At 32.3% G+C, this 23,217-nt stretch overlaps 4 protein-coding genes and 1 long non-coding RNA gene across 12 annotated transcripts; 2 read left to right on the top strand and 3 right to left on the bottom strand.

Annotated features, from left to right (window-relative positions):
* Window positions 1-86: 86 nt before the first annotated feature.
* LOC106422790 (ribosome biogenesis protein NSA2 homolog) lies at window positions 87-1,877 on the bottom strand. The gene is made up of 9 exons (XM_013863587.3): window positions 1,774-1,877; window positions 1,539-1,658; window positions 1,389-1,456; window positions 1,196-1,304; window positions 1,053-1,121; window positions 910-967; window positions 511-746; window positions 374-425; window positions 87-289 (listed from the first exon to the last, which is right to left on the bottom strand). The coding sequence occupies exons 1-9, from the start codon at window positions 1,774-1,776 to the stop codon at window positions 222-224; spliced, it is 783 nt and encodes a 260-aa protein (XP_013719041.1). The 5' UTR covers window positions 1,777-1,877; the 3' UTR covers window positions 87-221.
* Window positions 1,878-4,853: 2,976 nt separating this feature from the next.
* Window positions 4,854-8,700, top strand: LOC106380829 (cytokinin riboside 5'-monophosphate phosphoribohydrolase LOG7). Its single transcript, XM_048746692.1, has 7 exons — window positions 4,854-5,111; window positions 6,120-6,217; window positions 6,766-6,796; window positions 7,189-7,288; window positions 7,387-7,457; window positions 7,916-8,059; window positions 8,138-8,700. The coding sequence occupies exons 1-7, from the start codon at window positions 5,004-5,006 to the stop codon at window positions 8,231-8,233; spliced, it is 648 nt and encodes a 215-aa protein (XP_048602649.1). The 5' UTR covers window positions 4,854-5,003; the 3' UTR covers window positions 8,234-8,700.
* Window positions 8,701-10,001: 1,301 nt separating this feature from the next.
* On the bottom strand, window positions 10,002-11,884 carry LOC106422629. Of its 7 annotated transcripts, XR_002656361.2 has the most exons (5): window positions 11,323-11,764; window positions 11,065-11,144; window positions 10,878-10,945; window positions 10,363-10,659; window positions 10,002-10,267 (listed from the first exon to the last, which is right to left on the bottom strand). It is a non-coding gene; the product is annotated as an uncharacterized LOC106422629 (long non-coding RNA). The 7 variants fall into 7 exon arrangements; XR_002656368.2 differs by having other exon boundaries at window positions 10,002-10,659; window positions 10,878-10,941; window positions 11,323-11,880; XR_007319021.1 differs by having other exon boundaries at window positions 10,002-10,941; window positions 11,323-11,420; window positions 11,652-11,813.
* Window positions 11,885-12,853: 969 nt separating this feature from the next.
* LOC125581371 (S-protein homolog 27-like) lies at window positions 12,854-14,914 on the top strand. Its single transcript, XM_048746694.1, has one exon. It carries the CDS (start codon window positions 14,247-14,249, stop codon window positions 14,652-14,654), a length of 408 nt encoding a protein of 135 aa, XP_048602651.1. The 5' UTR covers window positions 12,854-14,246; the 3' UTR covers window positions 14,655-14,914.
* A 2,504-nt stretch (window positions 14,915-17,418) lies between these two features.
* On the bottom strand, window positions 17,419-18,377 carry LOC106422690 (protein GL2-INTERACTING REPRESSOR 1-like). Of its 2 annotated transcripts, none has more exons than XM_013863464.3 (2): window positions 18,129-18,377; window positions 17,419-18,057 (listed from the first exon to the last, which is right to left on the bottom strand). In XM_013863464.3, the coding sequence occupies exon 2, from the start codon at window positions 18,052-18,054 to the stop codon at window positions 17,689-17,691; it is 366 nt and encodes a 121-aa protein (XP_013718918.1). In that variant the 5' UTR covers window positions 18,055-18,057; window positions 18,129-18,377; the 3' UTR covers window positions 17,419-17,688. The 2 variants fall into 2 exon arrangements, with proteins under 2 accessions (XP_013718918.1, XP_013718920.1); XM_013863466.2 differs by having other exon boundaries at window positions 17,419-18,054; window positions 18,129-18,321.
* Window positions 18,378-23,217: the final 4,840 nt, after the last annotated feature.

The following is a 23,217-nucleotide window of genomic DNA, read 5'->3' as shown; positions in this document are numbered from 1 at the left end:
AACTCGTATGTATCTTTATGTTGTGATTTGGTGATTTCTGATTTTTCTCTCTGTTGAGTCGCAAGTTTGGATTCATTCAAGGCAAGGAAACGGAAAAGAGGCTTTGCTTAAATTGTATTAAACCACACAGATACATAAAAGACTCGAGTCAAAGACAAAATTGTTTTCAGGAGAGAACTAAAAAAGAAAGTAAACAACGTTATTCTTGCCGGAGATTTTGATTACACAAGCAGAACAGCGTTTATACATCCGTCATTCTCAGGATTGTTTGTCACCTGAGCGTACTTCCCTGTAAGCCAAAACAAATAGAGGTATAAAAAAACTGCTATCACGCTTAAGATCTTATACAAAGTTCTCTAAAACTGTCACTCACCCCAGACAACTTTTCCAGCTGGTGTAACAAGACCAAGCTCACTCACATTGACCTGGAAACCAAATCAAGCCATTAGCACATAGGTTACAAGTGAGAGAAAACCCAATATGTATCTTGGTGTTGGTGGTGGAACTAACCTCAATGATTGTTCCTCTGGTCATGACACCAAGGGACGTATACATAGGACCGTTGGGATTCTTCTTGATCCCAATGATCTCGAGACAAAAAGTGCATCTTAGCTCAGGGTGAGTGACGTGGGCCTTGGTGAAACGCAGCCCAGAAGGGCGGATGAATCGCTCGTACTTTGGCGGCTTCCTTGTGAAACCAGGTCCAACAAATGTAGCTTTTGTAACCATCCTCTTCCACTGTTTTGCTATACAGTTAATACAAAAAAAAAGGGAAGCATTTCATTACTTGTAACTTTGTAAGTGACAATCTAAGCTAAAATACTGAACATAATCTAGAATTATTGAATCTAGGTATATAAGATGATGATGAGTGAGTACAAAGCTTAGAATCTCAAACTAAGTACTTACTTTTCCTCTTCCCGGATCTGATCACTCTGAACATCTCATCTTCAGCCACAGGACGAACCTGGAATAGGAAATGGCTATTAACTACCAAGCTACAACATTTACACCACTGAATCAACATTGACATCCATTAACAAAGTTTTCACCTTTGGCAGAGGAACCTCCCACTTCCCAGCTTTCTCCTTCCTCTTCTGTTTAATAGTATTGCTAAGAACCTACACCCACACACAAACACGTCCCATGCATTGCTTTTTCACCAAGAATCATCAACTCTGAAACAAAGACAAACCTTGGCACGAGAGGTGTTCTCACGATCAAGAAGATAAGCAGGAACAGCTCCTTCCTGAACATCCTCATCAGCTTTACGCCTTGATGAACTCTCCTCATGCATCTTCAATCTACAAAACAAATGTACACAAAATCAATCTCAGAACAAAGCACAAACAAATCAAGATTCAGTTAATAGCTAGCTATATACTTACGTTTTCTTCATTTGAGCTTTCTCAGCGTAGTTCTTCTTAGCAATCATCTTACCCTTTATACCTATAGACTGCAAAATTCACCACACGAAATCAACAATAGTAAGCAAACGAATAATAGCGTAGATTGGAGAAGGGATAAAAAGTGAGAACGTTTTGAGCTTGTTTGGAGCGCTTGTGAACTGCACGCGCCTCCTTCTTGCGCTTGCGCTCCTCGTAATCGAGGCGGCGTCCATGCCTCTTCTGGTGCAGCTCGATGTAATCTCCCTGCGGCTGTTTTTTTCAATCAAGCAAAAGAATAAACGATAGTAATATTCAGAGATCGATATTTTTAAAATAGAGCTGAGAAACGAAAGGTATAAGAATGCTCCGGCGGCGGAGAACGAACCATTGTTACTTCAAAAGCGGTGACACGGTGAGAAAGAGAGAGAAGAGATGTTAGGGTTTTATTTAGCGAGCCGTTTGGGTTTTATTTATAAATCTAATGGGCTTGGTTATTGAACCAATGGGCTTTCTCATTGTCTAAGCCCATCGCTTAAGATTAGTGATATTAAAAAATTAAATGTTTCTTACATTTCAAAAAGTACATAAAATAACTCTGATCCACAATCAAACTTCATATGCGCAATGCATTATGATTTTGAAGCTGTAATTTTTTTTTTGGGTTAACTAGAGTAAAGTAAACTGACGTAAAGGTTCACAAATGAAGACAAATGAAATCAAAGGATGAAATCTTAAAATAATAGTTTGCATGCATTTCATAAATACATACAATTTTTTTCTTATTACAATTTTCATCGATGATGGGAGTATAATGATCAATTTGTTCCTTCCTAATCAGTATTCAATTTGGTGAAGCCTTGTGTGTTACATTTACAATCCTTGCATGGAATCCTTCACTTCATCCTCAAAATACGTGTTTAATTGCTTTATGACATGCTCGTGGATAGATAGGTCTCTTGAAATACACATCCTGACAAATGGCTCGCTTTAGAGGTTTCATAACAAATGGGTCTTTAAGGACCAAGATGGATGATTACTGGGCCGCCATTTCTAAAAAAAATTCATAATGATATTCCCAGTATTTTGGTTTTAAACATTGTTTTTGATGGATTAATATGATGCTTACAACTCGTCATGATATTTGCTTACATCACCATCAAATATATGTCAATGATTTGAAAAGAAAAACAGTACAAGAAGAGGGAAATATTGATATGAAACGATATGAAGCATCTTAACTTTTAAGTTATAAAAGTAAAAGCAATGAATTGTCTTTCTTCTTTAACAAACATTTAAATCAAGATGACCAAAGATGCTATGAGTTTTCATTCTAATTTTATATATGCATCTCCAGCTCATACAATCTTCTTGGTCATCGTGGTATCTTCACGAAAGTGACTTCATAATATTATTTTGAAGGTCTTCGATTGTGTTTATTAATAGTGAACATTTTAATATTGACACTATTCGTAATCTTAAATCCAACATAAATTCGGCAGTTATGCAAACCATCAGTTTAGATACCAGCGGTTGCTGGCAAAAGAAGAAATAAAAGCTTAGATACGTGTTTTTTCATACCTTTTGTATTTAATACTAAATATCCAGGAATGTAACTACACTATATTTTCAAGTTAAGATTCGAGTTATGATCGCACGGTGAAGTCTGGATTGAGGTCTTGCGACTCTGTCTTGTACAGTATGCTTAAAAGTTTTTTTTTTAAATAAAAATGAGAATTAATAACAAGAATATATCTAAATTGGGAAGCTAGCTTAATGTAGTTTTGAAAAACTAAGATAGAAAGTTAACAAGAACTCTTATTCTCCTATTTAATCTATTTTAAGACTAAAAAACATCCAAAGATACGGTTTATCTATATTATATAACTTCAATATGTATCGTCATAAAGCAAAGAGAAAGGTTTAGTCAAAGGAAGCCATGTAAATGTAATGTAAGTGTCATCCAAATTTGTTGGATGATTGCGTCAGCTTACAGCTGTTATATATATTCAACATTTAAGAAATATACAGACGCCAGATTAATTAGCAGAGGTGTGTTTATTATGAAATGAAACCATTCTTTCTTGATTCATATATAAACCTAAGTATTGTTCACTATTGATTCATAAACTTTGGTCAGATTTCAAATAGTTTCCCCTTACTCCAAAGCAAAATGAAAGGAAGAGAGTCATACTGAGTTTAACAAACATTTTTACCATTTTCACCAACGTTAGAGGGGTCTATACCATTATGCATATAAGATGGATCGTATTTTTGCAGAAGTATCTAGAATTTTGTTTGATATTGTTGATCTAATACCTTCTTTTCTTATTCGTCGTATGCGTTCCATTTGTAAATACATATATAAACTTAGTAGTAGTATTTAAATCGTAGGTGTGAATAAGCGGAGGGACTATTGCTTTAGCGGGTGGAAATTTGATAACGAAACCAAACAAGTGATCACGAGACATCTCTCGAGGCTGTTAGTTCATTATATAAACAAATATTATTATGACGATTACTTCCTTAATCAAAATTAGTTTCATCAAAAAATGACAAGTTCTTTGGAGTCAAATATTGTTTTATTGAAGTTAAACAAACATTAGACGACGAAAAAGATAGAAACATTCTTCTTAATTATTTTTTCAAAAAAAAAACATTCTTCTTAATTATTTTTTCAAAAAAAAACATTCTTCTTAATTAGTGATTCAGTCCAAAAATATTCTTTTTTTTTTTGAAAAAAGTCCAAAAACATTCTTCTTAGTAATTTTTTGTATCATATTCAAATGGTACATAACTAGATATTTTAAAATTCACAAACTGATGATTGTAGTGATGCGAATTTCAAAATAGCAAACGAAAGGAACCCAAAACCAAGTAGTAAGAAAATGAATAAAATCGAAACAAAATCGGACTAGTTTTTTAAACTGCAGTCGAGGCATAGAGCCGTAGAGATTTAGAATTAGTTAGACTGATCGGATCTGATCCTATCCAGACCCAGTACAGCCCAACGGATATGTTTTTAGTGAGATAGACTCATAGACCTACAATGTAACTAGTTAATGGCAATCTTAATGAATTTGACGGGAAAAAAAAAGAAAAGAAATGTTTGAATAAATTCTGATCCATGAGTCTTCTAGTTCTATCGAACTAGTCTGATGCAAAATCTGAACAGATCTTCCAACCTGTGTTAGATCTAATCTTAATCCTTCCACAAATATATAGTATAAAATAAAATTAGAGATCATATTTAGATCACGGCCGCATACAGACATAAAATAACTTTCCCAAAGAACTATATAATAATTAAGATTATTATAATTAACTTGCTTGCTAAATAAGATATAAAATATATTTTCGCCGTGTTTTAGCGTTTCCATGGAATATTCAAACTACAAATTAAATAGTACTAATATACTAGAAACAAAGATGAATAATAATTTATAAATGGGGATAGGCATGGAAATCGCATTTGCATTTATATTCTCATCCTTCTCCTCTGCATATATAAATACTCGCACAACTCCAAAGTGTTGTCTCATTCATCACAATAATCATAAAAAATAACTTTTAAGCTCGAGAGGGAGAGAGAGAACAAAGAAAAAAAAAAGAGAAGAGATGGAAGAGACAAAATCAAGATTCAATAGGATCTGTGTCTTCTGTGGAAGCAGTTCCGGCAAAAAACCTTCTTACCAAGAAGCTGCCATTGAATTGGGTAACGAGCTGGTACGTTCTCTCTTCTCAAACCTATATCTGTATTTACATAGTTTTATACACACACATATACTTTCATTTTCACAGTTGAACTCAATACATTGTTTACGACCTTGTTGTGTAATTTGCAAGTAGAGAGCCGTTTCAAATAAAACAAACCATGACTATTTTTTTGTGAATATGCTGATTGATTAAAAGTTTATGATAATACTAAAGATGAACTCGAAAATGAAGATCTAATTCGAGATATGAACTCAGAATATTTTGTGAAACATTGGGAATTATGAGTTTTGATTGTGTGTTACAACGAACAATGATGAATCTATCAAACGTGTGGATGCTTCTTCTTTTTTTGCTGAGTTCGAATTTGTGTTAATTTTTATTTTTATTGGCATGAAAGAGAGATGGGAAAATAGCAACTTCTACTATTCTTAGCTGTAATCCGTCTGTCACTCGAGCAGCACTCTTGCATGATCTGTTTTTATTTTATTTTCTGTTATTTACTTTTCAGTAATTCACATTTTTCATTACACAAACCTCTGATTTTTCCTAAACCTAAACTTAAGTTTCCAAGTATGATCAATGATTTCGTTTACGGGAAAGATAAATAATAATGACAGTTTACTGCCTCGAGAGGCCAAAAAAATCGTTCGTTGGAAGAATAATGACTCTATGTACAAAGCGTGTGTTGTGGGGTGTACTTCTTCAACAGCACAAAATATTAAAAAAAGAACAATAATTAGAACCCCGTTGTAATAAATATTTGTGATTCGTCTGTAGGCAGTAATAATAGTATTAATAGGATAGTGACCACTGAAATTAGGATTGATGATGATGAGTCCTATTCTCTTAATTGAGGTTTGATATTTGATGTGGTTGCTTCTTTTTGGGGACGATTGTGGGTTTGGGTTTGCGACACGTGTTCATTTTCATCATGAAAACTCTGTTATCGTAAATAAATGCATATGACATTATAACAATAATTGACTAAAGAAACTGATGGTGGGAATGTTGTTGAAGGTGGAAAGAAGGATTGATTTGGTATATGGAGGTGGCAGCGTGGGGCTTATGGGTCTCGTCTCTCAGGCTGTTCATCATGGTGGTCGGCATGTTCTAGGGTTTGCTCTCTCTCTCTCTCTTTTCTCTCTCTATATGTATACATACATTCACACATCTATGTATGTACATATACATATATACTCTATTCATGTGATATGATGCATTTGCTAGTTCCAAGTACCCCATTACTCATCATTGTGTTTTAAACATTTCACTGTTGATGATGACTATCTACATGATGCCTAGTACTTGCTAAAATAACCTATTATTTGTCACGTATAATTTGACAATAGATTAGTATTTGGTTTATAAGTACAAGATAATGGTTGAACCTAGTAAGAGTTAAAACATAACAACGACAAAAGAGGATCTGTGCATGTTTCCTTTGTTCAAAACTGTCTCTTTTTGCTTTCATAATTATGTTCTATAAATATACTACAACTAGTTTATGTGTGTGGTATTAATATAAGAGAATCCCATTTCAATTATCTATAACCAAAATGGTCAACTTAATTTCATGTTTCATAATTAATTATAGATTTAGAAGGGCTGTTTCGTTTTTGTGATTGGTCCATTATTAACCTGTGTCTTCTCTAATCTATTGTAGGGTCATCCCAAAAACCTTGATGCCAAGAGAGGTATGCACCAAATAAAGCTCTTCTGAATTATATCTTATTTTTCGTTCGACTTGGTATTTAATTAGTAATTATTGAGATAGAAATTGCCTTGCAATGATCTACAAAAAAATAGTGGTAGGACCAAAAGAGGAATGATTGCGACTTGGAGCGTTTTTTGGTTTCCTTCACGATACATCTCTTTGACCAACTAACATCATTTGTATGCCATAATATCCACAATAAAAAGACCATATATTATAATAGTATAGAAGAATCATATGTAATAATATCCACAATAAAAAAACCATATAATATAATATACTATAGAAGATATTTTTCGGTGTTCACATTTTAGAAAGGCAATAATAAAGAGAATCATATTCGTTTAAATGGTTTTGTATAATTCTTTGCAGATAACCGGTGAGACCATCGGGGAAGTGAAAGCCGTCGCTGATATGCATCAAAGGAAAGCTGAAATGGCTCGACAAGCCGACGCCTTCATTGCTCTTCCTGGTTTGTAATCCATTTTTAATATATATATAAACTGATTCCATTAGAAAACTTGTTTAAGATATATAGTATTTCGAATCAATTTCTTGGTAAATTGTTAGGTGGATATGGTACGTTGGAAGAATTGCTGGAAGTCATTACATGGGCTCAACTCGGAATCCACCGTAAGCCGGTACGTAATCAGGGAAATAAAAATTCTCTTAATTAACTTATTAAAATATATACATGATATGATCTTGCAATATTATAATGAGTTACGACCGGAATATGCGTGTAGAATATTTTTTCTCTTAGTTTACTCTAAAATGATAAGTGTAAAGTGTTCCTTATATTTATAATGTTCTGGTTTAATTTAACTGAATGAAAATACAAATGGTTGCATATGGTACGTCGTCGTAATAATCACATGGAGCAAGATTCCTTTTGGGATTCTTTATTCGTGCTTAACCTTTTCTGTACACATTCTAAGAGCATGTAACGTTATAATTATATTGATAACGGTGTGTTGTCACGACATACGAGTACATAACCCTGATTGTGAGACCGGAAGCTTCCTATGTCGTAACCTTTTGTATATACTATTGAAAATATCTGGTTTCTAACATTATTTTGATCAATAATTATTCACAGGTGGGTCTTCTTAACGTGGATGGTTACTACAACTCGCTGTTAACGTTTATCGACAAGGCCGTGGACGAAGGATTTATATCCCCAATGGCTCGTAGAATCATCGTCTCTGCACCAAACGCTAAAGAGTTGGTTCGACAACTCGAGGTATAATAAATGTTCATGTAGAATGTGATACTTATTACATGATTTAGGGTTATTGAGCTTACTTCCAACATGTTGTAGGAATATGAACCTGAGTTCGATGAGATAACGTCAAAATTGGTTTGGGATGAAGTGGACCGGCTCAGTTATGTACCGGGTTCGGAGGTTACTACGTGAGCAATTTAACCACATTATGGGGGAAGTTTTTCTTGGGTAAAATCAGTCGGTGTACAGCGGAATTGAAACTTTCATAACGTCAGAAGGAAAGGTCGGGAAGGAGACAAAAGTATTGGGGTCGTTTAAGTAGCATTATTTTGTAAGGGGGGCTTAATGTGTGAAGTGGATAAACCACGTGGGTAACTACTAACCGCGTATATACCAAACCCCATCTTCCCCATTTGTCTTTTGTACATTTTGGTTAATGCCATGGTTAAGGAAAAAAAAGGATAGGGCCTATATCAAGAAATGACAAAACCATCCTTTTCTTTAGGATATTTTATAATTTTATAGTTGTCTTTGAGTATATGAAATACTAGTGGTTTGCCCGCGCTTCGCGCGGGATTTTTATCATTTATACAATTTTATTGTGAACTTTGTTGTTGAATATAATTTTTTTTATTGTAAATTAACTATTGGAGCTGCTAGTGTTAAAGTTTATTTATTTTTATTTAGTAACTAATACTCGCCTCGAGGTGGTGCTAGTTGTGGATAAGGGAGAGTATATGCTGGGAACATGGTAGGGGTATTCAATGAAACCAACTAAAACCAAATCGAATCAAAATAGAAAAAGAGGTTTACGTTTGGTAATACCGAATATACCGAAAGAATGTTACTTTAAAAAAAAACATGGTATATAGATATGATATGGTATATAACTGAGCAAACTGAATAAACCGACTAATTAAATAGTAGTATAGTTATATGTAAGTTACATAAATATAATTAATAATATATACATAATTTATTTTATAGATATGATCTTCATAATTAAAATGTTGATTTTAGTAATTTAATATTTTGTTTTAAGTTAATCTTTTCCAATCTTTTTATCAAATTAAACAAAACATAATTTTTACCTTTTTGTTGAAAAATATATAATATTTTTTATTTAATAATATTATAGATCACTAATTTTCTTATTTTTATTCTATAAAAATATTATTATTATTAACTTAATATGTTTAATAATTATTTTAAATAGTAAAATAAAAAAATAAAAATATTCTATCTAAAACCCAAAATATCTTCATGTTTTATTAAAACCAATATCTACTCATATAAAGTAAATTCACAAAAAAATATTACTAAAGATAAATATATTTATGTTTTTTTGGTATAAACCCAAACAAACCAATAACCGATGGTGTATAAACCGAACCAGACCGAATTAGATATTGTTTTAGTATGATAGATTTTTTTATAAACTTAAATACCAGAAAACCGAAAAAACCTAACTGAGACAGAACCGGAATCTGAATTGAACACCTAGAATGTGGTTACCCTTTGAAGTTGAGTTATATTTTTTAATAATGTGTGATTGTATTGTGAATATCTTGAAAAAAAAAATTGGTTTAGTAAGTGGATTTATTTAAATATGAATGGAAGTAGTTGGACAATATATTTTATTTGTTGTTTACGTAAACGTGCATGGTGGCTTATTATAGCTGCATGTGCTTCAAATGAAGAAGACAAAATTTTAATTTGCTTATAAGGTTGCATAGCTTCATTAGGAACCATTTATGATGTTTAGCTAGTTGTCTCTTGGCAGAAACAAAGTTTTTAAAAAGAAAACAACAACATTGTAGCTCACTACGTCTTGTGCTCAAGTCATATGGAAACTCGAGAACACCTCTTCAGAAGACGCTCGTATACTCAGCAGATTTGGAAGGGATTGACAAATAAACTGTGGCAGGAAATTATGATCTACGTTCGAGGGTTTGCCAAATGTGTGAAACATGGTAGGAACTTTTTTTGTGTCAAGAACTTAAAAAAGAAAACATTATGTTAGTGTCAAAAATAAACATTGTGCGTCTAGCTTACTCGGCTCGAGAGATATCCAATTGTGACACATACAACACTAAGACATGTGAAGTTCCGTTAACTGCCAGCTTAGACAAACCGAAATCTGAAACATTAACCCTCATGTGTTTATCAAGTAATATTTTACTTGTGTGACTGCTTGAACATACCAGGTGTGAAGATACTCGAATCCTACACAAAACAATCATAAACCAACAAAATCAGATACCTCAAAATGGTAGGAACATAGATTGTAACACTTTGTTTTGTACTAAGGTTCACAAGACCTCTGGCTGCATCTTTAGCTATTTCTAACCGTTTAACCAAAGTAAGAGGCTTTAGAGAATGCATCCATAGCGTTTTTTGCCTCGTCTTGTGGATGCATATCTCTAGGATTTGTTCTCACCCCAAGCAAACTGGATACACATTTTGCTAATTCTCCATATAAGAGTTGTGGACTTGTGATGTATGACAGGTATGTAAATATGAGTATGTACCTTTTCGTTGCTCAAGAGGGTCGAAATGTAGATGCTACTGCGTTGAATGAAAACGGAGGAGATAATGTTACATGCTCTCCTTGCAAGCTTCATTTGATGAATATAGTTGGGGACATGTGGATAAAAAAAGGTTTAATGAGAGGATGAGATTCTCATCTAATAAGATCCCAAAGAATAGGAACAAAACAAATTTATTTCACTTGCTTACTACTGGGTGATACCATAGGTTCCCAAATAAATCCATGTTTTAATGAGGAAAAAGTAAAATTTTACATTATATAATTCATATGTATGACCAATAATACCTTGTCGAAACTCATCTGAAATGTATTGATGAATGAATTCCCATTTTTTACTTATGGGCCACCTCTAACTTCAAGAGAGGAAGAATGTTAGGCTCATATTCGTAAGCACTTCAAGATATAAATGAAAGAAAACTTATAAATGGAACTCAAATCAGAACGTTTGATCTGCCGGATCACAAAATCGCACCTTCACTCATAGATAGTTTGCGTCTGGTGAAGCTGCTTTCTATGAGCTGTTACGATCGTTTAAGGCTCCAGAGTTCCTATCTGAAACACAAAACAAATCATCATCTTCATGAATGAGTAAAACGATCTGGTTTCCCAAATTCATCACACCTAAACGCAAATGATCATCATAGTCCCTAATATTATGAAGCTCCTAATTCAACAAAACAGAGAAACAATAATAAGAAGAAATTAAGACTGTGAAGGGAAGTAGAAATACCTTTCCATCAACCAGAACCGTATCAAAACTACCAGCTCTCCACTCTCTTAACATTGCGTCCCTCCCGTAAACGAAGCAGTCTTGTCACAACACTCTCCCTACAACAACCAGCCTTCAGCTAAAGGGGTATCAAATTGGGAGTTAGACATTACCAGAGGGTTTGAGGGAGAAATTTTGGGATCTATGAGGTCATAGGTATGAAGGGATTTGGAAAGAGATCTCAGCCCGTATATAAATAATCATTGAGAGAGGTACAGAAAATAGCAAAGATGCATTGAAGAGGATGTAGTGGGTTTACTCGATTGAATGTAATAACTACAGAACCTTACTCTTGCGCCCCAAAGTGGAGGTGAAGCGGTACGGTTGTTATGTCGCAGAGCGTTGTTAGCCTCCGACCTCCGAGTATCACAGATTTGTTTCCGATTAGGTTTGGGTTGGGCCTGATATTAATACTTATATAAAACAGAAAAAGTGACAGGGTTATTAAGTTGTTAATAAACTAATTATAGCCCAATAAAAACTTAAGTCCAAACCAGCATGTGCGTAAAAGTCTAAAATGTCGGGAAAAAGAAGGTGGACACGTGTCCAATTTTAAAACACTCTCTGCTGAGGTGGCTCAAGGAGGAGAGTTTCTGTCCTACTTTATTAGTATAGATATAAAAAAACTATACATTATACACATACATGATACAATACTTGTATCACTGTCGGCTCAAGATGTGAATAATCAGCTGTTTAAGCACTAACATTAAAAAACCATTATGAAAGTTTAAATCCACAGACCTTATCTTACATTCTATTTATAATTTGTTTTTGTTAGGGTCAAAACGCTGCCTCCTTAACTACTTTTACACAAGTGAAAACGTAAACAGAAATATCTCATAGCAGAAACGGAAGAAATGAGGACAAGATTAAGAAGCGCCAGCTCAATAATCTCATGGGCCTTCTTAGACCATCTCCAACCCACCTCTATTTTTATCTCTATATTTTTCTCTAAAATAGAGAAACTCTATTATAGAGGTGGATTTGCTCCAATGTATGCCTCTATAATAGAGTTTCTCTATTTATAGGGGAAAATGTAGAAATTTGCTATTTTCATCTCTAAATATAGAGGTAAAAAGTAGGATTCCTCTATATTTTCTTCTAAAATAGAAGAATTCTATTATAGTGGTATACATTGGAGTAAATCCACCTCTATAATAGAGATCTCTATTTTAGAGAAAAATATAGAAACATACATTGGAGATGCTCTTAGGCAATTTTTTTTAGAGCTTCCAAACTAATACTATTTTTTTAAGTTTTAATAAATATTTTCCTATTCAAAATATTCTAAGTAAATGTTTTTAAAATTTGTAACAGATAATAAAAATATATTTCTGGGCCTTTTTTCTTATATTTTGTGTAAAAATACATTTATTTTTTTAGAAAATGGACTCTTAGCAATTAAAAATAGAGAGACATGGGAATCCAAGACGATCAAATTACTTGTCCTCCTATTTAAGCCGGCCCCGAGAGTAAGCAAAGATTTTCAAACAAATGTTACTTGGCAAAAATAAAAGAACATCTCATACAAATGCCTCTGCTTTTTAATCAGACGTTTATCTCATTAACGCTTGCAGTGCCCTGTATTTTACATGTATATCGATGCTTCAGTCAAAAGTGGCTGAAAGTTATTTTAGACTTAGGAAAAACCCAAAGAACACAAGTACAATTTGACTCAATGCTTGCCAGTAGAATCTTACGTGCTGCAACAGTTTCAGAAGATATATTTTGAAATAGATTTAGTGATATCCGAAACAAGTGGATAATTCAGATCACCGAGCCCTCCTGACTCTCTGTCTCTTTGGACCCTCGCAAGATGCGAGAACTACATGAAAATGAAGACAAACGTTACATTGTGTTAGAGATACTTGGATTAATGAATAAAGAATCACGTGTTCTTGAGGAGACAAATTTAATAAATTATGAATCCGTTCTTAAGCTCAAGTTCTTCCTAAAGTAAAGCCATATCAAATTGCAAATTATAGTGTCAACAAAAACTTAAACGTGATAACCATTTCTAAAAAAGCTGTGGCGACAATGTATTTTCCTGGTGTAGGGGGGAGGAAATTTTGGTTTCCTTTTAGCTTCTCAAATTCTTCTTAATTTTGGTTTTAAAAGAAAAGTCTTCAATCTCTATAATATGCAAAAAAAAAGAACAGAAATTCAATAAAGACCAGAGCTTATATAAGTCAGTGAATGTGAATATCGAATAGAGGAGAACTAATTCACCTAGACTTATCGTGACTAGATAATTCAGCACGTCAACTCCTTTCCTTCGTACATACACAAAATACTGAAATTTTGAGATCATGGTGATTAATTTTGTGTTTATGTAGTATTTTCTAAGAAATATACTCTCTTTGTTTCCAAAGTAAAATTTTCTAGAGTATTTACGCTTCTTAAAGATTTAATAAATGTTTATAATTTAATTTATTTTTAATTTTATTATACAATTTCCAATAACTTTCCACCAATAAAATTTAATAAATTCAAATATTCTCAATTAATGTTTTTCAAAAGTATAAAAAGATATCTTAACAATATAGAAATTTTTTCTTTGTGAAACAAGAAAATAATCTAAAAAATATTACTTTCAGGAACGGATGAAATATATTTTGGCTGTTTTATAAATTTTTGAGTTATTAGCAACTTTTACATTATTAGTCACTTAAATATCCTAGTGTTTTGTACTAATTTATGTTATTCGAAACAAATTAATGTAGATTACATTTCTTTAATTTATTATCTTGCTATATATACTGTGAATCGTTGGAGAAATATATATATATATATATATATATATATATATATATATTAACATTAGGAATTCATTAAGGTACGTAAAATCTCCAAAAGGAAATCACATATCTATTTTCTTCTCAATGTTTACTGAGATCATAATGGTGATGCTATTTATATGTTCGCAAGCTCTGCAACAAAATAAAGAACCGACTTATTTGATAAGACCATTTACAAGAATTACAATTCAAAATAATAATGAATATCTTTTGGGAGTCCATTGCAAATCAAAAGACGACGATATCGGTTTTCGTAGTCTTAAAAAGGGTGAAAAATATAGTTATAAGTTTCATATTAATTTTCCAAATAGTACACTCTTTTTCTGTAGATTCAGCCGTGGACTAATAAACAAAGGTGTTTTCGACCTTTACGTAGTTGATAGAGATTACAACAGATGTACAAAGTGTTTGTGGAAAGCAGAAAAAGATGGTCTTTATGGAAATGGCGAGTTCCCAAAACTAGCTCTTGTGTTTTTTAAATGGATAAAGTAAATATCAAATTGTGTTGCTTTAAAAATGTAATGGAAGTATGGAATTTATTAAAATATTGATAAAAATAAAAATAAAACTGATTAAAATATAAATAAAACGACCTATATGTCCTAAATACTTATATATATAAGTTTTGTTTTATCTACTTGTTATGTTTTCAAACCGTTAGAGCATCATTAGTGGTTATATACTCTTTTGAGTCTCTTATCATTTATATATAACTATAATTTTAAAATTAAATGATAAAAATAAAAAATAAATTAATGAGAGAATAACACCACTAAAATGAGTCTCTTCAGCTTTGTTAAACGTTTCTTCCTTAACAATCGTTTATTTATCTTTCTTCTGTCTTTTCAATTTTTTTCATTATTATAAATTTATAATTGCTAGAAATATGTTGAGAGTCGCACGCTACGGGTACTCTCTAAAGGAATCTGCTCTTCGATCTAGATCTTTTGTGGTTGACGCTTATCTAAAATATACATTTGTTACTAGATTTGTATATATATTAAGAGTCAGAGAGCCTATACATACTTAAGCTAATTATGGACATTTATCCTTCAATTTGTAAGATTCAAGAGAAGGGATGGATTTTGCATGCTTTCTTTGTATTTGCGGACGTGCAATGCATGCGATATTAAGTGCGTTTCCGATACTTTGCGTTGTGTATTTGCTGACCAAAATACATATTGGTCCTCAAATGTCATTGGTGGGCCTCTTATTTGAGAATGGGTCACACCAAGTCTACTATTCCTCTCTGTTTCTCTCCCTCCAAACGCCAAGGCATCTACTCGATCTTTTCATCACTCACATGTCTCCTCGTCATCATGAAACTCAAATATAATACACTTCTCTAAGATCTGACATGAATATGATTAGATGATCTACTAGAGAGTAGATAATATGGAACTAGTGGTTTTGACAAGAACGTTGTTCTCTTCTTTATTAGACAGGAAAGATTTAAACTAACTGTATACGAATGGGTTAAATTAATTTAGTTGTAAAAAGGTAATTTCCCCAACGTAAAGAAACAAAAAATCTAATATCTACATGTTACACGTAAAGAAACAAAGAAATCTAATATCTACATTTTGGTTTATGTCCATTCCAGTAACCTAACTGTGAAGTTAATAGCATCTAACTAATTTGGTTCTGTGTAGGGTTATAAATTATAAGCTCTACGAAGGTAGAATCTTAATAAAAGGATCGGCATAATTGAAGAAAATGAGAGGTAGGAAGCAGGAATTTAATAAGGAACATGGAGCTTTGAAAGATGAGATTGCTAAAATTAGAAAGCGGCAACAGAAAGGTGGCATTTAGTGAATTATAAGAAGAGAAATGAAGTTCTTTCAAAAACATAGCAACTAGTGTAATGACAAAAATAAAATAAAGATAAGTAGGAGAAACAAATAAAAATAAAATTCGTAGCATCATCATGATCATGATAATAATAATTACTCCGTATTTCTTTCTTTGAAGAGGTGAGCAAGAGAAGAGAGCAATGAAGGTGGAATTAAATTCGTATTTATAATCTGACGTAACGCTCGTTACAATTCTCAACTGTCTCAATTACTATTGCATTTATATTTTGGTTTTAATGATCTCTAAAGTCTAAATCTTAACATTTTGAACAGCTGTTACATATATAAATTGAAGCACCTTCCTCTGTTTTTTAGTTTATTTTTGTTTAAATGCTCTGAACTACTTTCCTCTTACGCTTTTAACCGGTTTGTACTTCTTCTCGTCGGCAAAAATTTCTAATAGATTTAACAATCATACCACTTGTGTATTTCATGCTCAGAAGCAGCTGTGAAAAAATAAAACCTTATCACTTTTCTTCTCTGATAAATTTTGTCTTGACATGTGCAAACTCATGTTCTAGATTTGTCTGCTTTTAATCCAACATGCAATTGCTTTGGACAAAATCTTTTTCATGGATTATTTTGCGAAATGGAAATGACCTATGATTAGGCTACAACGTCTGAAGACTTTTTGGTAGAACAGAGAGATCTATCTTGAGTTAGGGCATCTCCAACCCCACTCTATTTTTCACTCTAAAATAGAGTTTAGAGTAAAAATGCTCTAATGGTACTCTATTTTCCACTCTATAATAGAGTAAAAAATGGGTTTACTCTATATATAGAGTAAGTTGTTTTTTGTTTGTTCATCACTCTATTTTTCACTCTAAAATAGAGTACCATTGGAGTATATCACAACTCTATTATAGAGTTACTCTATTTTAGAGTAAAAAATAGAGTGAACCATTGGAGATGGTCTTAACATAACAAACTTAAAAAGAATATGAAAAACAAGGGGAGTTTTGGGCTTGTGGGTCAAAGTAAACCATGTGGGACCAAATAAGAAGTCTTGTCTGATCTCTAACCAATCTTTCTTTCTTTCACGTCTGAATTGCTTTTTCAACAAGTACAAGGAATCTATATAGTTAGTTTTTTCACTTCATCTTTTGTTCTGGGGATCAGGATCAAGCTACTACATCTTTCACAAGTCAATTTTTGATCTTCCTTTTCGTGATATGCAAGCAATCTTACTGATACGCTAAGAATGTCTACTTTTCTTAAAGTCAACACACACACAAAACATCTAGTTCTCTTATTTGTACATCCGAGAAACAGAATATCTGCAGAAAACAGAGTCTTACTTTTAGACATATCCTAGTTAGATCATGGATTCTTTTAAAGGGTTACAAAATTTTTTTATGGATAAGATGATTTATAAGAACTTAGGAGTAGAATAAGGAGACATGTTTTCACATAAATATTCATTCTTCTTCATTAGAGAACCCAAATGGTAGGAAAATGTTAAGAAAATACAAGAAACAAGAAACGTTAGTGCTATTCGAGCTCCACTCGTTTCATTTTCAATTTTTGTTTGTAGGAAAACCCTAGTTTCATCTTCTACCTTCTTCTAAGGGTTTTAAAAGTGGAGCGTGATTAGCACTACTCTCATAAACAACAGCTACATTTGCAAGAAAAAAAAACAGGTGATTCTTTTTGGTTTGATTTTACTTGTCTTTTCAGTTCCTCCAAGTCTTGCGACCCGAGGAAGCATCGGCTGGAGCGTTTGCGTTTGAAGCGTTTTCATGGTTGAAATCAAGAAGAACGGTGCTTTTGCATTTAGGGCATTTAGGGTCGTCTTGTGAGAGCATAACGTACATGAGACAACGAGGACACCCGACAAGAACCATCGAGGTTGCCTCTGGACTTGTCGAGTATCTCAAAGACGACTCGTCCTGGTTCATCTCCGTAGAGACGCACGAGCTTTGGGGTGAGGTTGGTGAAGTGGTCGCTGAGCGGCTTGGAGACCGAACCATCCTCCTACGGCTTGACGTAGACGGTGAGAGATTCAGTTTCAGCTCTAGCTTTGGACTTCTTCGACTCATCTTCTGTTGGATAATATTTTGTTCAGACAGGAAGAGATTAAGTTAAAGTGAGTTTGGTCTGAGAAAGAAAATACCTTGAAACCTACGGATTGAGAAGGAGAGTGTTATGTGATCTCAAAGGCTTTTCGTACTCTGATCACAAATAGTCTATCTTCCAACTGGTGGTTGGGTGCTTCAGCTTAGGTCTTTATATACAAGAAAGAACACAGCGATAAAACTAAAGAGATGAGAGAGATATGTAGTGTCATTAAGGCTCAATTTAATTATGAGTGAGAGAGAGAATCATAAAGATTGAATATACTACTCGCTCCGTTCTTAAAAGATAGAGTACATATTTTAGAAAAAAAATTTGTTTCAAAAAGATACTTTTTTTATATTTTCAATACACAAATGAAATGTAAATTGTAAACTTCAAAAAACATAATTGTATTTATTAAAATTCTATTGGTGAAAACTTGTGAAAAATAGTTGATTACAAAAAATTATGCATTTATATCTAAGTTTTCATATGTTTTATTGAAAAGTGTGAAAATTTTAAAACATCGATCTTTTAGAAACGAATGGAGTACTGTACGAGATGGTTAATTGCTTTATTTTACCTCAAGAGTATCAAATTTTAGTTACTTTTCAACTTCAAACCATAATTTATAGTATATAAAATATGTATTGAGTACTTACACGAGAAAATCTGTAGATATGGACAGGAATACAATTCATTGCTTATTAAATAGAGGAGGAAACGAACAAGAGAAGTGTTTAATACTAGATAATACACACAAATCAAATTAAATACTCAATAGACTACCATTATTTGTTTTATTTTATTCGTAGGAGTTAATATATGGAAACAAGAAATTAAATGGCAACCAACTTAAATTAGATGTTTATAATAAAATTTTGAAAATAAATAAAATCATAATTTCGGAAGTAAAAAAGGTACAGTCAAAGAAATTTAATTGAAATTAAAGAAAAGCAAACAAAATTAAATGGCAACACACCAGAATTGGTACAGAGAAACCAAATACATGCAAATATAAAAAAAGTGAAACCACCCTCCTGGCCTTAGTTTTTAGTATAAGTTTTATGAGAGGGAGACAAAAGAATAAATTTTCCAATTCCAAAATTACCCATGAGTATTTTCTAAAATATCTAAAAAAATTATATATATTTGTTTAAATTTTTGGGACAAGGAAAAAACTAAGGATGATACGAGAGTTGGGAGTAAGTAATAAACCCATGAAGCATTTCAAGTGGGTCCAATGTTTGGTAGTCAAGTTTCGTAGCTGTTTATGAATAACCAACTATGCAGGTGGATCTTAACTCTTAAGCTCTCAAACGAGTCTATGTGTTAGATATCAAATCATTTGATTGATTATAGGAGTTTCACTATTCAACTACAATCTAAAGTACCTTGTGCTACTCTTCTCAGTCACTAGATGATATATGGTGAATGTTGCTGTTTATAAATAATATACATAATCAAAAGACTAAGAGAAATAAGGTTACTACTACATATAACTTTTTGGATCCACTACATAAAAGAAATGCATTATAGGAATATCGAGCGTGAGAGAGAAGCAGGAGAATGAATCTGTGTTTAGGATTTGGGTGGGACCAATCCATTTTCTTTGTCTTAAGCTTACCTTCTTCCTCGTAAACCTACCTTCTTTGGTCCCATCTTCTTTATCATTCTACTTTGACTCGAACTTAATTATCTGCCTTTAAGTAAATGTAAAGAAGCTTCCATTTCGTTTCTTCCTTATGCAGTAATAATAACAAGTTAAATAACCCAAATGGCTTAGTCTGCAAACTAGTGTACATTACTAAGGCAGCATCCTTAAACTTTATAACGATGTCATGATGAAAATGTAGTCGATTACAAAGATAATATTTGAACATGTAGCCTGTGAAGTGTGAAGTGAATGTTATGGAGTTATTTTTCTTATACAGATTTTTTTTTGTTATCTACAATTCACATAAACATAGTAAAAAAACCCACTAGCTATAAGTTTTGGGTTTTAGTTAAATAGAAATGAGTTAGCAAAATATAATTACAAAGAAAAAGGCAAAGCGAGCATTAAGAGTCCGACTACTCTCAATAAATTGTGTACCCTTAATTGCACCAATCAATGTGCAACTTGATATCCCATGCATCAAGGATCATGCTATCATATAGTATGAAGATCGTATCTTTCAACAGAATGACAAGAAACGAAAAAGTAACTTCTTAACAAACAGTTTTCTACAGCTTTACTTAGATACACCACCTGAGTAGTTGAATATGGTATCACTACGTATAAATAATTTTTTTCGAAATATGTTAAAATCACAAAGTAATCGCATGTTTATTAAGTTCTATTTCAAAATAATTTTCTATAACATTACTAAGATATCACACCTTGTTCTTTTTAAACAAAAACACTTGAGTAATTGGTCGAACCATTGATTTTTAACTACCCTTTTAAAATGTTTACTTCACCGTTTCTCATCGTATTCATAAAATTATAATACCAGTTACATCCCAAGTAAGTCTAACTCCTCAAAAAATTTGGAGGTATCTTGTCTTTCAAAATGAGATTTCCAAAGTCGCGAACATCGGTATTATCCTAAAAGTTAAATCAATATGTTAAAATAGTTTTAGAGAAAAGAAACATTCAGTGTGCCTAGCTAGGGGTGGATCCAGAAAAAAAATTAATGTGTGGCATAATATATTATATATATAGTTTTATATATGTACAAATATAATATAAATCAGCAAATTAATTTATTTTAAATTTTTTTATAGTATACTAGTTTATATGATATTATGCTAGAATTTTTAAAAGTTACGTTACTTACAAATTTAACATTTTACTTTAATAACTTAAATCGAGTAAAAATTAAACATATTTTTATAATGTTAAAATATTATTGAGTAGTATTAAATAATTATATACCTTACAGAATTTTATTATAACTTTTCATATTAGTTTCTATTTTAATATAAATATTTAGAGATACAAATTTAATACAAGTAAGAGAAAAGAAAACTTGTTTTAGCTTGTGGCACGTGTCACCCCTTCAAAGCGTGGATCCGCCCCTGAGTTTGCCAATGGGATATGTACCATGTTTTCTTGAAATTCATAGTCAAAAACATTATTGAAGTGTGTAATAGATTTGGAAAATAGATTTAACACACTATCAGACACTAACTATATGAATAATTTATCTTTAGAGGACGAATATTTGATTGTAATGTTCGATTGTAATGTTTGTAGGACATTGACATGCAGAACATTGGAAAACACACTATCAAACATTACAATCGAACATTACAATCAAACACACTATCAAACATTACAATCGAACATTAAAATCAAACACAACAAAAAAGAGAGAGTAAGTGGTTGATCTAAAAATATTTCTGAGAAATATTAATCAAAATATTATTCATAAATTTCGCTTAAGATGTGAAGTTGATATGCAACAATCTGCAACATCCAACATATCATATGGACACCAAGAAATTGAATTTTGAGCAAATTTTGTGCAAATTTTAGCAATCTTTTAGAATTTTGCGTTTGGAGCTATTTCTAATGCTGCTTATTATCTTCTTCTCTAGGCCCTGAGGTACAAAATATGATTGACTAAGATACCAAAAACTTACTCAAAATATAAGCTAGACTCATTATGTAATAATTAAGAGTTAAGCATTGGTTTGTGATTAAATTATTATTTTGAATTTCACTATTGAGTCAACACTCATACATTATGTATGAAAAAAAAGATTAATGAAATTTATATTTGCAAATTTATGAAAATTTCATCATCAATTTCAATTGTAATGCAAGTTATTAACAAAGTCGGCAAAGAAAGACTTAAGTTGAGAAAGAAGACACAAAAGGAGATTCCAATTCATTTCATGAATATTCATCAAGAAAAATTATGGCGTGCAACAATCAAGCGTACTGGAGACGACCCTCCTGGCTCCAGCACTCTTGACAAGCCTTCTATAATTGATAACTCTAATTTGATCAATGATTCTGATGGTGAAATTATTGATACTCTTTAGGAAGACATTGTCTATGTTTTGGTCCCTCAAGAAGTTTGGAACCAATTGCATTCATGGTGAGTTTAAGAATGAAATAATGTAGCATATTTGAAACCCTTTAGGATGTTTATCTTTATTCTTCTCTTTTATAAGGTACGATGCTAGTCCAACTCTACGGCGGAGAGTCATTAGCCCGGGACGCTCCCAAGCACAGTTGGCGCTGAAAGTATACAATTTACAGCTTCATCTACTTTTGGTGCCAAGTAAAAAGGTTAATCATCTTTTCAGTTTTTTAATTTTCTTAGTCCATTACTTTATTCTACTCTAATAATCTTTTTTTTTTTGTGTGTGTGTATGTGTGCTTGTTTTTTGACAGGTGAAACCTCTTATTGATATTGTTCCTCAAGCACTAACTATTAATCCTTTTGATTTAACCTTGGAAGTCACAACTTCAAACCATAAGCTCGATCAAGTGGTTAGTTTAATGAAATTTTGATTTGCAAATTTATGAAAATTTCATCATCAATATCAATTGTGATGCAGAATATTCATGAATATTCATCAAGGAAAATTATAGCTTGCAACAATCAAACGTACTGAAGACAAGCATATCATACATCAAGGTTGGACCACATTTTGCATGGATAACAAATTGGAGCCTGGACATATCTGCATGTTTAGAAACATTGAAGGAGGAGAGCTTAAGTTTACCCTTTATCTAGTAAAGTTGGTAAAGCAACAATCATCAAAGTTGGTAAAGGAACAACCAATAATCCAACAACATCAACAACAAAAAGAAGAGGAACAACCACAACAACAGTTGGAGGTATCTATACTCTTATTGTCCTTTGTTGTCTTATTGTGCTTTATTGTTGTGTTTGATTGTAATGTTTGATTGTAATGTTTGTAGGACATTGACATGCAGAACATTGGAAAACAAAAATGCTCAATAAAACAATAATGTTTATACTCCAGCTGCAATTCAAGGTGGTGTTCATTATTTCTTCCAATGTGTTTACATTTGATTTCTGAAATTATATTAATATGATATATGATTCTTGTAGCTGAAGTGTTTAAAGATATAGAACCATTGGTTAGGTCAGTGATAGATGGATTCAATGTTTGTATATTCG

Source organism: Brassica napus, chromosome C2 (assembly GCF_020379485.1).
Source record: "Brassica napus cultivar Da-Ae chromosome C2, Da-Ae, whole genome shotgun sequence".
Classification (NCBI taxonomy): domain Eukaryota; kingdom Viridiplantae; phylum Streptophyta; class Magnoliopsida; order Brassicales; family Brassicaceae; genus Brassica; species Brassica napus.
The sequence above is the reverse complement of the archived record's forward strand: the minus strand, read 5'-3'. Positions and strand labels throughout refer to the sequence as shown.

Bases quoted from the DNA above. Each gene is read 5' to 3' on its own strand.
- LOC106422790 (XM_013863587.3), bottom strand. The intron at 1,305-1,388 runs GTAAGTATATAG...TTTGTTTTGTAG, and splicing joins AAAGCTCAAATGAAGAAAAC to ATTGAAGATGCATGAGGAGA. The intron at 426-510 runs GTTAGTTCCACC...TTTGGTTTCCAG, and splicing joins CCAGAGGAACAATCATTGAG to GTCAATGTGAGTGAGCTTGG.
- LOC106380829 (XM_048746692.1), top strand. From the start codon at position 5,004: ATGGAAGAGACAAAATCAAGATTCAATAGGATCTGTGTCTTCTGTGGA. The intron at 6,218-6,765 runs GTTTGCTCTCTC...AATCTATTGTAG, and splicing joins GGTGGTCGGCATGTTCTAGG to GGTCATCCCAAAAACCTTGA. The intron at 6,797-7,188 runs GTATGCACCAAA...AATTCTTTGCAG, and splicing joins AAACCTTGATGCCAAGAGAG to ATAACCGGTGAGACCATCGG.
- LOC125581371 (XM_048746694.1), top strand. From the start codon at position 14,247: ATGTTTACTGAGATCATAATGGTGATGCTATTTATATGTTCGCAAGCT.
- LOC106422690 (XM_013863464.3), bottom strand. From the start codon at position 18,054: ATGAGTCGAAGAAGTCCAAAGCTAGAGCTGAAACTGAATCTCTCACCG.